Consider the following 11,923-nt stretch of genomic DNA (forward strand, 5'->3'; position numbering starts at 1 on the left):
ATAATTTAGGATGTTTTTCATAGATCTTTTTGCATTTTTATTTAGAGGTATATTATGAATATTTCATTACATTTAAATTTATTCATTAATAGTTACATTGATCTTTTTTAAATTACAATTATAGTCAAACGAATGAATTTAATAAAATTAATTAATTAATACAAAATATTCAAAACTATATAATAATATCTATGATTTTTTTTTTGCAAAGTACAAAATCACACGTGTTCAATGTGCATCACATGTTCTTACTGCTAGTCTACCAAAAATTGAAGAATGCACCCTAATTGGTTGCTCTCAATCTTCAGCCCAAATCTACCGAAGTTTGAAGAACACCCCTAATCATTCACACACCTAGGGTTCGAAGGTTCTAACGTTTCAATTCGTGAGAAGTATCTTGTTTGTTCAACAAAGATCAGTATTTGAAAATTTGGGGAATTCTGATGGAAAATCCTTGGTTTGGCAACATATTTTTCAATCGATAGTCTTGGGAGGCACATATTGGAAAACCTTGTCTTTAATTTACCCCTAAAAATATATGCATTGAAACATTCACTAGCAAATCTTCCCTAGTGAATATATAAATCAATCACTTACATAATGATGTTGATCTTTTTGTAATAACATCATCAACCACTTCTTTAGATTCTGCTCGCATGCAATTGATTGTACTCACTTGATGTTGTGGCTCTCACATCATTTTCTATACTCACCCTTGTCTTCTTCCTCGACTCTTTCGTGTTTGGTTTGTACGCTACTTTCCGCAGTTTCCTCTTGTCTTTCTCTACCAATGAGCTCTCGTTGCCATCTTTCTCCATGGCCAAACCCTCATTGTTCAAGTAGTTCTTCTCGATTCCAGACACGATCTCACATTCCGACACGAAAGATTTGCTCTTACCATCACTCACTCTGATGGAAACATTATTTCCTCGTATGCCAACATCCTTGGCAAGCCCCTTGAATTGTCGACAGTCTTGCTTGCTTTGTCGTAGCCCAACATGTCTTAGAGATCAAAGAATTTCCTCACCATTTGAAGGGAGAGCCTCATCCTTCTATCTCGAACCCCCTGCGCAGTGCATGTCTTAGGTGAGGGAAATGTGATATTAAAACTTTTTCTAAAGATAAACTTAACATATAAGTTCAGTTTGTTCCTCATAACATTTTGTCACGTGCTTAATTATTAATAAAATAATTATACAATCTTTCATGAATTATGGTATAACATAATGATTGTACTATTATGTGTAGCAATAAGGATTTCCTTTTTTGTGGCAAGGAAAATCCCACATGGATGTTATCCAAGGTCAAATGGAATTATGAGCATCAATCATCATACAAATTAGGTTGAAGCGTTCCCTCCAAGCTTACGTTGTACTTGCATTTTTCGACATATCGTTGACTCCTTGCACCACAAGAACAAAGCATTTTTATATGCATACATGTAATATTTGATTACTGATACCAACAATATGATAATCATTTAAGAGAACTAGTTGACAATTTGTCATGATTCGAGGGCAAGTTTCGAGATCAACAACTCAAACCACCTTCTATAAATATCCTCCTTCACAAACTTCAGAGAAAGAAACAGAAACAAAAACAACCTATCAACATTTAAGAGTGATAATCAATGGAGTTTTTCTCAATGGATTCTGATTGTGGGAAGATGAACAGAATGACAAGTTCTTGGCACAATGTTGTCGTTCTTGTAGGATTGCTTCTAGCACTCAATTTGGCAGCATTTTTGACAGAATTATCACAAGGTATTATACTTGGCTTTCATGTTTCTTTGTGTGTGTGTTTTTTTAGAGGGGACAAGATTCGTGAGACGTGTGATCTCAAGAAATGTGGAAAGGCTCAAGATTGATGAAAACATACTTACATAACGCGATTTGCAGAAACTGTGAGGAGAAGCGTGAGCGAGTGCCTCGTCACACTGGGAGTCAAGTTCCTCAACTTCTGCATTGCCAAATCTACGCAGTTCAGATATGCCGGCCCTATGCAAGCTCAGCCATCGTTCATGCCACTCGTGTTCTGGTACACGCTGGCGCAGTCTGTCTCTTCTCTGTATTCTTGATAGCTACCTGTATGAAACACCATCACCTGCTGAGCCAAGAAGATATATAGTTTGCATTCAATATGTAAAGATTTCCGAAATGTCACTGAAATTGCAGAGCCTGTTTGATGCAAAATCACATGATAAAACCTCGTTTAATTTGTTACAATTTCTAAAGAGATATCAACCAGAAACATAAACACAGGCTGCCATGCCATGATTAAGTTAAAGATCAATTCATGGCCTAGTAGATTTTAATACAAAGTTTCATGGCCATATCCCACAAAATTAGTGAGTTTCCTAATTGACAAATATGAAAATCTATCATCAACGGGGGCGATCCCGATCATAGGTTAGAAGCTCTCTTTATCAATTAGCATCCATTATTGGAACTCCAGCATTTTCCGGATGTTCGTCGTGTGTACTGCAAGTATTCGTTCCAGAATCTCCGTGGGAGCTGACTACAAGGGCTACAAGCGGCTCTTGTCTTTGGTTGTCCTCATGGATATCCAAACCACCATTTGTCTTGCCTTGGGAGTCCACAGTATCAGCTGCATCCACTTGCAATCCTCTGTGTCCAACTGTATCAACCCCAACACCAACAGCCGCATTAGGCTCGGAGCTCACAGCGTCTGTGGCAATCAACCCGGCTCCAGCCTGGCTATCTGCATCGACCTCCAAATGAGGTGTACCTCCAGCAGAGTCGTCTCTCTTTGCAGGCCGCCTCCTCTTTCGATACTGCTTCTTGAACCGACCTTTCTTTGACTTCAGGGATGCTTTAGTCTCCTGACTGCTGATGGCAAGATCGGATGCCTTCTTCTTCTGTGGAATAACGGTGTAAATGGAGTTGTCTGTGTGATCTTCGGATATGGGCACAGCAGTCTGAATGGCTAGCAAGGCCGTCCTAGCAGCTTTTCTTTCAGCTTCTTTCTTTGTGCCTGCTGAAGCTCCAATATACTTGATACTCCCAATTTCAACAATGCAGGAATACATGGGCATTTTGCCTTCTTTCTCTTCCTTACGGCATTCGTACAGAGGAATAGCATAGTTCATCTTTTGAGCATATTCCTGCAGCAAGTTCTTGCACAAGCCCGTCTCATGCTGAAATAAAATTATAATTATAGTCCTTAGGAAATAGACAACAAATTATCCATTTTATACAGGCATGACTATAATTATAGCAAAATTCAAGTTGCAACAAAGCAATTTAAGACAATTACCACAGGTTGGGAGATCCCACAATTCATATTGTTGGATTTGGCGAGCTCTATGAGAGCAACTTCAGCAGCCGACTGCTCTGCTGCCTTCCGATTGAAAAAGCCAGGCAGAGAATCATATCTGACATTGTTCAAGACAACAGTTGATCTAAAATAAGGCTCGTGAGAAGGGCCTTCCTTGATAGTTTCATAAACTGGAGTAGTTAATCCTGTTTTCTGACAATATTCTTGCAGTTGACTCTTAAAGACATAACAGTTTGCGACACCTGGGAAACATTAGTGAACATGAGAATCTCGATCATTCATCAAAGTATGATATTCAAGAGTTGTGAACTGCAACCAAGAAAATGCTAGTAAGAATGCTAAGAAAAGTTCAACATAAGACTTCATAAGAAATATCAAGGCCGCTATTTATATGCTACATTTAATAAAGTTCCATGGCAAGTAGGGAAAGTAAGTGTTAATTCCACAAGTCACCTAAAATTGCTATATAAAACTCATGAACTGCGAAGAGAGTGAGCTACATTACTTGGAGGTTTATCTTTCTCTTGTGATTCCTGATTGGTGCCCTTCACCTTCATCTTTGCAGACGATGCTCGGGTGGAGTCAATTTCCTCCTGAGCTGGAGGGGTTGGAGGGTTGCAAGTTGTCCCAGTCATAATTCCAACGCTACCATCAACATCAATCTGACCAGCTTCCATCTGAAATACTTTCAAGTTGTCCGAACCCCTTTACCACAACTCCCTTTTCTATCTGCGATTCAATCGACTACTAAAGACCCATAAACAAAATCTCAGAATATTCAAAGACATGCATATGTCATTCTTTAACTACTCCAAGGTTGGTAACCTCCTTGCTAAACTTACAAATCATAAATTTGACTGTGTACCTTTTTACAAGATAATATAGAAATCAAATGCATTTTTCACAATAGTTCACTTAATTTGGACCTTGCAAACTAATCAGAGCAGACAATCCGAGATGGCATCAGCAAGAAGACTAAACTAAACGCTAAGTTTCTCAAAACCACGACGAAGAACTGAAAACAAATCCTTAGGCATTAGATTTCCCCAAACACCAATATCCCTAATCTTGAACAAAGGACTTCTGTAAAAAGCTCCAATTACTCAGATAAAAATGGAGAGAGCCCTGAATTTCAAGACTTCTACATCTTCAAAAGTTTATTCTATACTTCAATCAGCTAGATCATTTCAACTCATCGACAAAAATAGATAAATGCATAAAAAAGGAAAATACAGAAACAATTTTCTACTTGATACATAAACTACGAGGCGCCCCTCACCCAAAAAAAAAGATGAAATGGAAAACACACAGTACATACACAAATGAAGATGGAAAAACGCGATAAACTGAACAGTACCGGAAAATAAGTGGAGTTGGGGATCGACGGAGGCTAAGATGAGAGTGGCACGGTGTAGATAGTCCTCAGAGTTTGGGCATGGCTATGACAGAAATTGCAGTGAGCAGCAATCAAAACAGAAGCAAGAATTTTTCACTATTAAAAGCGACGAGATTTTTCTGAGGTGCTTGTCTTAAGCATATTCTAGATAGGCCCAATAGCTGCGCCCGGCCCATCTATTAATGCCTTTTAAGGCCTACATCAATATATTGATAGTCTTTTCCTTCTTCCTTCCTTTTATTAATAAATAATTGAAAAGTGTAAAAAAAAATGTGAACGATTTTTTTTTTCTTTTTTGGTGGGATTAAAATGTAGGTTTCTTTAACTGGCATTAAAATCTATGTTGAATAATACACCATTGTATTTATGAATAGGGATGTCCGCCAGTTTGATTTGGTGCAGTTTGACACCAAAATCAAATAAAATTGTAAAATATGTTCTGCTAATTGTTTTGAAATCAAATCAAACTATATTAATATAAAAATAAATCAAATTGTATGAATGTGGTTTATATGATTTATTTATATTTTCTAATTTCAAATTAATAAAAAATCAAACATCTAAGGTCTTTAAAAATAAAAATAAAATAAAATATCATTGATAATAATAATAATAATAATAATAATAATAATAATAATAATAATATTGAAATACACTAAGAACTATTCTAAGATATAATAGTAATAATAGTCTCTCTTGTAATGAAAATTTGCATGCGTTTTGAAATGCTGTTGTTGAAACAGATAAAAAAAATGAAAAAGAATTGGTCTGCCAAAATTTTAGAGTATCGAGATGCTTATGCTGGTGTTGATTCTGTTGAACAACGTCATTTGAGGAAGATACGAATAAATTAATACTATTAAGTATTAGCTTAATTTGTTTTAATATCTAATAATTTGTTCTTTTCCTATCATAAAATTGTTTCATTTACAGGTTCATCAAATGAAGACGAGTTCATATTTCTTCGATCCCATATAGATATTATTTGTGGGCTTTAGGTACTAGGCAATTTTCACTTTCGATTGCTTTGTAAATTTGTATTGAATACTTAAATTTTGGTTGATAAGACTAGAAATTCACCTCAATAAATCATTTTGTGTTGAATACTTAAATTTGGATTGGCAAGACTAAACATTCACCTTAATCGACCATTTTGCACGATGTTGTTTATAAGTTTGTGTACATTGTCTTTTACAACCTCAAGTTATTATTGCAGCCCCTTTGCATTGAGTTAGTTGAAGTATTTTGAATCTTTGTATTTATTAGGCATTTTGTGTTTGAAATTTTGCAACAATGTAAAAGAGCAATTTAAACACAATCTATATATAATAATGAAGAAGGAAATTGCCAAATAAAAGTCCATTTAAAAATATAACCTAAAAATCATTTTCAACCCTTAAATCATAAAGATCTACGATAGATTCAACATTTTTTCACAACATTTCCATTATGTTTTACATAGAATTATCATTATGTGTTCACAATTGAATATATATATTTGGGGTCCGAATCTTCCAAGATCCTATATATTTGGGGTCTCAATCCTCCAAGGGAGCTGAGGCGACCGCCTCACTCGCCTGTCGTTTGTTTTGACCTTCATTGGGCTCAGGTGGGGGTGGCTCTTTCCGTTTTGCTTTCGTGTTTGTTTGTTTTGCCTTAGACTGCTTCTTCCCGGCATTCCTTTGTCTAAACTCTGCCACAAGATACGATGACATAAGTGATGAGTAGCACACGAATTATTAAAAAAAAAAAAAAAAAAAGTTCAAATCGTAACAGGAAGTAAATTAGTTAATGCAAATATGCAAGTCACATTTTCAAGTATACATGCAATATTGTAGTCGGGATTTGAACATCAGGATAAGATAAGACAAAAATACATGTATTTGGGGTCATGTACATGAGCCCAAAGCAACAGAGTAAATTGAACATATTCAAGCAGTGTTTAAAATCTCATGATAAAGAAAGTAAATGTCAGCTGCAATATCTGCTGATGAAAAACCTATACAAAAATATATGAATGAGATACTAATGAGGAAAGGGAGGATCATGGACATTAATGTCTACAAACAATCACATACATAAGTTGATAAAACCAGCCTACTGCAATATCTCCTGATGATTGCCATAAAATTCCTGTTGTTGGGGAGCAGTGAAAACATGAGACATGAGGTATAAGTTCAGCAGATTTGTAGCAATTATCAAATTGTTTGATATGATGGAGAGAAGATATAACCAACAAGTTCACCAAGTAAAAGATGTGAATAGATAAGTTATGTAGAGGGTTTCTGCATAGATTTTTAACGATCATGTCTACTAGTTAATAATATACAATCATTTGTGAGAGAGGAAGACCCAATAAATTTTACCCCTAACTATCTGTTCAATTGTAAGAATGGAGATAGTAAGCAGGGGTTCTTCTTCATTAAGTTTCATTCAATTGCAGAGATCCCATAAACTTTCTTTTTGTGAAAGGTATGCATGACACAAATATCATCAACATATTCAGCATGGATAAAGCAGTTTTTACCCACCTCTTATATGGTGGACTAGAAAATATACACATTTCCCAATGCTTTGCATGAATAGGAAGCAGAAACACTATAAACAGAGATCATAGCGCTCAAGGAATTACAGAATAGGAAACAAAAGCCACTAAAACTCTTATGTATGAGCTAACCTTCGAGTGAATCTCTCAGAGGCCCAATAAACTCTGGAAATTCTATCTCTTCCAGGGCCTTGAATACATCTTCTGCATTAATTATTTGTCTGTTCGACTCCTTACATATGTCATTTGCCCTGCAGATACCGGGAGATCATGCACTATAAATTATATGCACAGAAAAGTTGATTTGGCAATACATTTCAGAACCATGATACTCGACAAACAAAAAGAAGAGCAACTTGATTGGAAGCTGAGTACAAGAGGAAACAGACAAGCAACAAGCGCGAGTTGGAAAAAGGAAAATCAACCTATCTAGAAACAAAAGAGTTACTCCATCATCACACCATTATTTAATGAGAAGGAAGGTACTTGATAAGGTTCGATCGTAACTAAATTAGACAAGCCAAGAATCCACAGAATAGGTTAAATGACTACTCGGTTGATAATCAGTTAAGTCAGATAAATAAAAGTTAGAACCTTAAGAGGTCCAGCTAACTTTTTGGAAGTAATGATGCAATTTCCTCAACCGACTTTTTTCTGCTCATTTTCATATTCTCGTTTTCCCCCAATTCAAATGTTCTCTTCCCAAATCTACATTCCTTCAGCTGTTATCGGCATTTCCAATTAAGTATCACAGTCATTTGAAGAGATGTTCTTTTGATTTGTGAAAAAACATTCCATAACCAGATAATCAAAAATTGAACCGCAATCTGAAAATACCAATTCATTGAGAAAACCCTAGAAAACGGCAGAGACACCAAATCGTGTCAATCAGCTGACATACTCCACCAATCAAACAAATCAAGAAACCAAAGCTCAAAATTAGATAAATAATTAACGTGCTCAACCAATTTACTATGCCGCTTAGGTCGAAAAACAAATTCAATTTCCGTCGAGCGATCGAGATTATACAAAATATATTGAAACATTACATTTTAATTAAGAAGTCCAACACATTTTGGGAAGAGAGTGAGAGAGAGCATGAGCGGGGGCTTACGTAGCGGACAGGTAGTGGATGAAGATGCGAGCGCTCTCAGAGAAGGCAATGAGCGAGTCGCGGAGCACGGGAATCTCGGAGCCGGTGGAGAGCTGGGAAAGCTTGTCCTTTACCACCCGGCGCACGATAGTCTTCGGCAGCTCCGCTTCCGCAACCACATTCTCCGTCGCCTCATCATCTTTCTTCTCTTCCGACATCTCTCTGACTCTCTCAAACGACAGCGCTTTGATTCTATTTGCGGTGGACGATGGCGAGTGCGCTAATTGCAATTGTTGCAGGTTTTTATTTTCCCGCCATCCAGAGTGTATGTGTAGATAGTTTAGGAAGGCCCGTCTCAAATATATTTAATTTAGCCCATCTTTAGCTGGTGTTTTTAGATATTGAAAAAGTATCTAATCTATACTATATATTAAAAAGTGAGTTTCTAATTTAAGATCAATTTCAAATTAATTTTAAAATTGAGTGGCAATTTTATAGTTATAATAAAATTGAAGGTTTATGTTTAAATTATATATATTTTCCTTTTTATTTTTATTTTCTTTAACTTCTTATTTGTTGTTACATTTCTTTCCGAAATTATGAAATTCGATTAATTATAAAATATTTAATATGCATATCAAATAAAAGATCACGATAAGAGCTTTAATATGATTTTATGAAAATATTTGATTTAAAATGTAACAATTAAATTTATTTAAATATTAAAGTTTTATAAATTTCTCTCTACTCTCTCATCTTTTTTGAATAAATATATTTTAAATTCTTTTTAATTAGTATTTTATTTTTAATTTTTTAACTTATTTTTTTGTTTTTATTTTTCATAATATCAAATTTTTTAATTGTGAATTCTTTTTTATCTTTTCAATATTCAATTCAAATATATTCAATTAAAAATATTTTTATTATATTTATAAGTATAATAATTGAATTAGTATTAATTTTATATAAATATAAAAATTAAAAATATTTTTCCGTGCATTGCACGGGATGCAAATGCTAGTTAATTAAATTTATTACTTATTGTTTGATTTTAATAATAAATTAATCATTATTTATACTTGAGAGTAACATAATCACTTAATTTGATAGATTTACTATAATTATGACATTGAATTTTGACATTGAATTTGAAGTTGGTGGAAGAATAAAGTGAGTCAAAAAAGGAATATGATACTTTGTATATTTTGGCCGCAAAAGCACACGCATCAAAAGCACACGCATGCTTGATGCAAAGAACATGCATGCTAAACAATATAAATTAAACTAGCATATAACCCGTTCAAATTCGACGAAAATAATTTTCCATCCTTATTTATAATTATTTTAAATTACTTTTATTCTTATAGCGTATGAAATCATCTTCATATAAATAATTTCTTTAATTAATTTGATATGATCAAATTAAATTAATAAAATTAATTTCAATCACTTTCGATCAAATTAATTTCTTATAGACATAACTTTTTATACAAATTTCATTTGACGAAATTTATAAAAGGTTGATGTGGGATTGGAGATTTTAGAAATATAAAAAAAGGAAAGAAAAAATGTAAATTTGAAGTATGATTAATGTGCAGCATATGTTATTAATAGTGTATAGAGAATATTTATTAAGTTTGTATAAATTCTTTAAATTGAAGAATAAGGAAATTAAGATAACATATGTCATCTGAATATCATCTCATATGGACATAATAAGACCAGATCATAACTAGAGTTCTAATAACTACATATGTCTTTTGAACATCAGAATTTGGAACACCATCATCTTGTTTGGAGCTTGTAGAGTATAACTTACTTGTAAGCATCTCGTTTGGAGCATTACATCTCACCCCTAACTTCCGAGCATCGATCATATCTCGTGTGGAACTTGAAAGACCAGAATTGAGTTTTGAGCATCATTTTGTCTAGAACTTGAAATATCATATATAATTGTGTTATGAGCATCATCTTGCTTGAAGTTTGAAAGACCATAACTAACTTGTGAGCATCATCCCGTTGGAATATGAAAGATCATAATTGAGTTATGATAATCTCGCCTAAAGCTTAATAGACTATATCTTATTTATGAGCATCATTTTTAAAACTTGAAAGAATAAAATTGAGTTATGAGCATCATCTCATCTCAAGTTTCAAAGAGCATCATCATCAAACGTGAAATCATATTCAATTATCTCCAATGATCAATTCCCTAGAGAATGGAATTCTAACAACTTAAAATAATTCTCTATACGACCTATAAGAATGTGCATTTTTTGTCATTTTGCGACGTCTCACAAGAGTGCGCACTTTCCTTTTTTGAACCCTTCTTCCACTAATAAAAATGGGCCTCTTCTTCTACTAATAGCACAATAACCTAATATTTATTAAAACCTTTGCCAACAACTGTAACACCCCACCCATTTATATTAAGTTTAGAATAATTTTAAACTTAGATTTAAGATGATTCACGTCGGATTGAGAAAAAGAATTTATTTTAATTCCAACAAAAATAATTTACAAAAGCATTTGTAAATTTAGTTATTAAGTTTATATGCATTGCATATTTATTTAATTTAGCATTCAAGCATTTTTACGAGCTTTTAATTAGCAAACCCTGAGGAATTATTACAGTTCCAATAATTCAGTCCTGAGGGATTTTAATTATCAATCCTCACTCAACTCACTTACACTCATACCTCCCATCAGCCGCCCTACACCTATTCAAGCAGCCCAAAATTCGTGTTTTATGCCATGCTTGGCAGAGGCAATCAAATGCCCCATTTTCAGCCCCAAAGTCAGCCTTACGCCATGTTTTTAGCCCAAAAGTCAGCTAAAAACAAGCAATCACAGCTGCCCCCTTATTCACCCAATCGCAGCTGCCCTATTCACCAACCCATGCTGGAGTCAATCAAATTCCCCAACACGCCTCCTGCAAAATTTAAGTTAATATTGAAGTCATGTTCCCACTCTTCTCAATAAATCACAAGTCACCAATCTCAACATATACTCCTTCAAAGAGCTCAAGTTCAGCCAAGAACATCCGTCTAGCCCATTCTCCTTTCCAACAAGCAAGTAGGATCAAATATTCACTGAAATTTCTCACAAGGTAATCACCTGCTATTCTCTGCTTACCTCTGTTCATACATCGTGCATCAAGCTTCAAACTTGTCCAAATCATGTACAAATTCGATATATACACAACAACACATTCAAACTTTTGAAAAATGACATTCATATTATATATATGCATACATATTCTGTGCATACACGCAAGTGTTTATATCAAAGTGTCAAATGAGAGAAAAGTCAGAGTCTTGAGCTTGTTTGCTTTTAAATCGGGGCTGAGATGGTGGTGAGCGGCGACGGCGGGGCGAAGCTACTGCCGTCGGCTGCCGAGTCAAGTCAGGGAAGGAGCGTTTGGCTGTGAGCCGGCAGACGGCTGTAGTGGCGTGAAGCGGCTGCTGTCAGTCTGGCCGAGTAAGTGAGAGAGAGAGAGAGAGCTTGAGGGCTGGGAATCGGCGGTGATGGCTGAATTAGGCAGGGGAAGAGGGCGGCGGCCGTGGCATCGCTGCGGTTGCCGGAGGTGAGG

General features: G+C 35.0%; 3 protein-coding genes across 4 annotated transcripts; 1 reads left to right on the forward strand and 2 right to left on the reverse strand.

The window, feature by feature from the left end:
• Positions 1-1,077: 1,077 nt before the first annotated feature.
• On the forward strand, positions 1,078-2,077 carry LOC131021752 (uncharacterized). Its single transcript, XM_057951036.1, has 2 exons — positions 1,078-1,763; positions 1,899-2,077. Exons 1-2 carry the CDS (start codon positions 1,631-1,633, stop codon positions 2,075-2,077), a joined length of 312 nt encoding a protein of 103 aa, XP_057807019.1. The 5' UTR covers positions 1,078-1,630.
• A 103-nt stretch (positions 2,078-2,180) lies between these two features.
• Positions 2,181-4,798, reverse strand: LOC131021751 (double-stranded RNA-binding protein 1-like). 2 transcript variants are annotated; one of them, XM_057951034.1, is made up of 4 exons: positions 4,655-4,798; positions 3,803-4,026; positions 3,277-3,539; positions 2,181-3,157 (listed from the first exon to the last, which is right to left on the reverse strand). In XM_057951034.1, exons 2-4 carry the CDS (start codon positions 3,972-3,974, stop codon positions 2,426-2,428), a joined length of 1,167 nt encoding a protein of 388 aa, XP_057807017.1. In that variant the 5' UTR covers positions 3,975-4,026; positions 4,655-4,798; the 3' UTR covers positions 2,181-2,425. The 2 variants fall into 2 exon arrangements, with proteins under 2 accessions (XP_057807017.1, XP_057807018.1); XM_057951035.1 differs by having other exon boundaries at positions 3,803-4,041; positions 4,655-4,795.
• A 1,239-nt stretch (positions 4,799-6,037) lies between these two features.
• Positions 6,038-8,726, reverse strand: LOC131021754 (DNA polymerase II subunit B4-like). The gene is made up of 3 exons (XM_057951037.1): positions 8,353-8,726; positions 7,371-7,489; positions 6,038-6,386 (listed from the first exon to the last, which is right to left on the reverse strand). The coding sequence occupies exons 1-3, from the start codon at positions 8,547-8,549 to the stop codon at positions 6,232-6,234; spliced, it is 471 nt and encodes a 156-aa protein (XP_057807020.1). The 5' UTR covers positions 8,550-8,726; the 3' UTR covers positions 6,038-6,231.
• Between the last annotated feature and the right edge of the window lie 3,197 nt (positions 8,727-11,923).

The sequence above is a fragment of the Salvia miltiorrhiza genome, chromosome 4 (genome assembly GCF_028751815.1).
Source record: "Salvia miltiorrhiza cultivar Shanhuang (shh) chromosome 4, IMPLAD_Smil_shh, whole genome shotgun sequence".
Taxonomy (NCBI): Eukaryota; Viridiplantae; Streptophyta; class Magnoliopsida; order Lamiales; family Lamiaceae; genus Salvia; species Salvia miltiorrhiza.

Coding starts and splice junctions, on each gene's coding strand:
- LOC131021751 (XM_057951034.1), bottom strand. CDS start 3,974: ATGGAAGCTGGTCAGATTGATGTTGATGGTAGCGTTGGAATTATGACT. Junction 3,540..3,802: donor AGAGAAAGATAAACCTCCAA/GTAATGTAGCTC, acceptor AATGTTTCCCAG/GTGTCGCAAACTGTTATGTC. Junction 3,158..3,276: donor GTGGGATCTCCCAACCTGTG/GTAATTGTCTTA, acceptor ATTTTATTTCAG/CATGAGACGGGCTTGTGCAA.
- LOC131021754 (XM_057951037.1), bottom strand. CDS start 8,549: ATGTCGGAAGAGAAGAAAGATGATGAGGCGACGGAGAATGTGGTTGCG. Junction 7,490..8,352: donor ATCCACTACCTGTCCGCTAC/GTAAGCCCCCGC, acceptor CGGTATCTGCAG/GGCAAATGACATATGTAAGG. Junction 6,387..7,370: donor TCTGAGAGATTCACTCGAAG/GTTAGCTCATAC, acceptor ATCTTGTGGCAG/AGTTTAGACAAAGGAATGCC.
- LOC131021752 (XM_057951036.1), top strand. CDS start 1,631: ATGGAGTTTTTCTCAATGGATTCTGATTGTGGGAAGATGAACAGAATG. Junction 1,764..1,898: donor TTTGACAGAATTATCACAAG/GTATTATACTTG, acceptor CGCGATTTGCAG/AAACTGTGAGGAGAAGCGTG.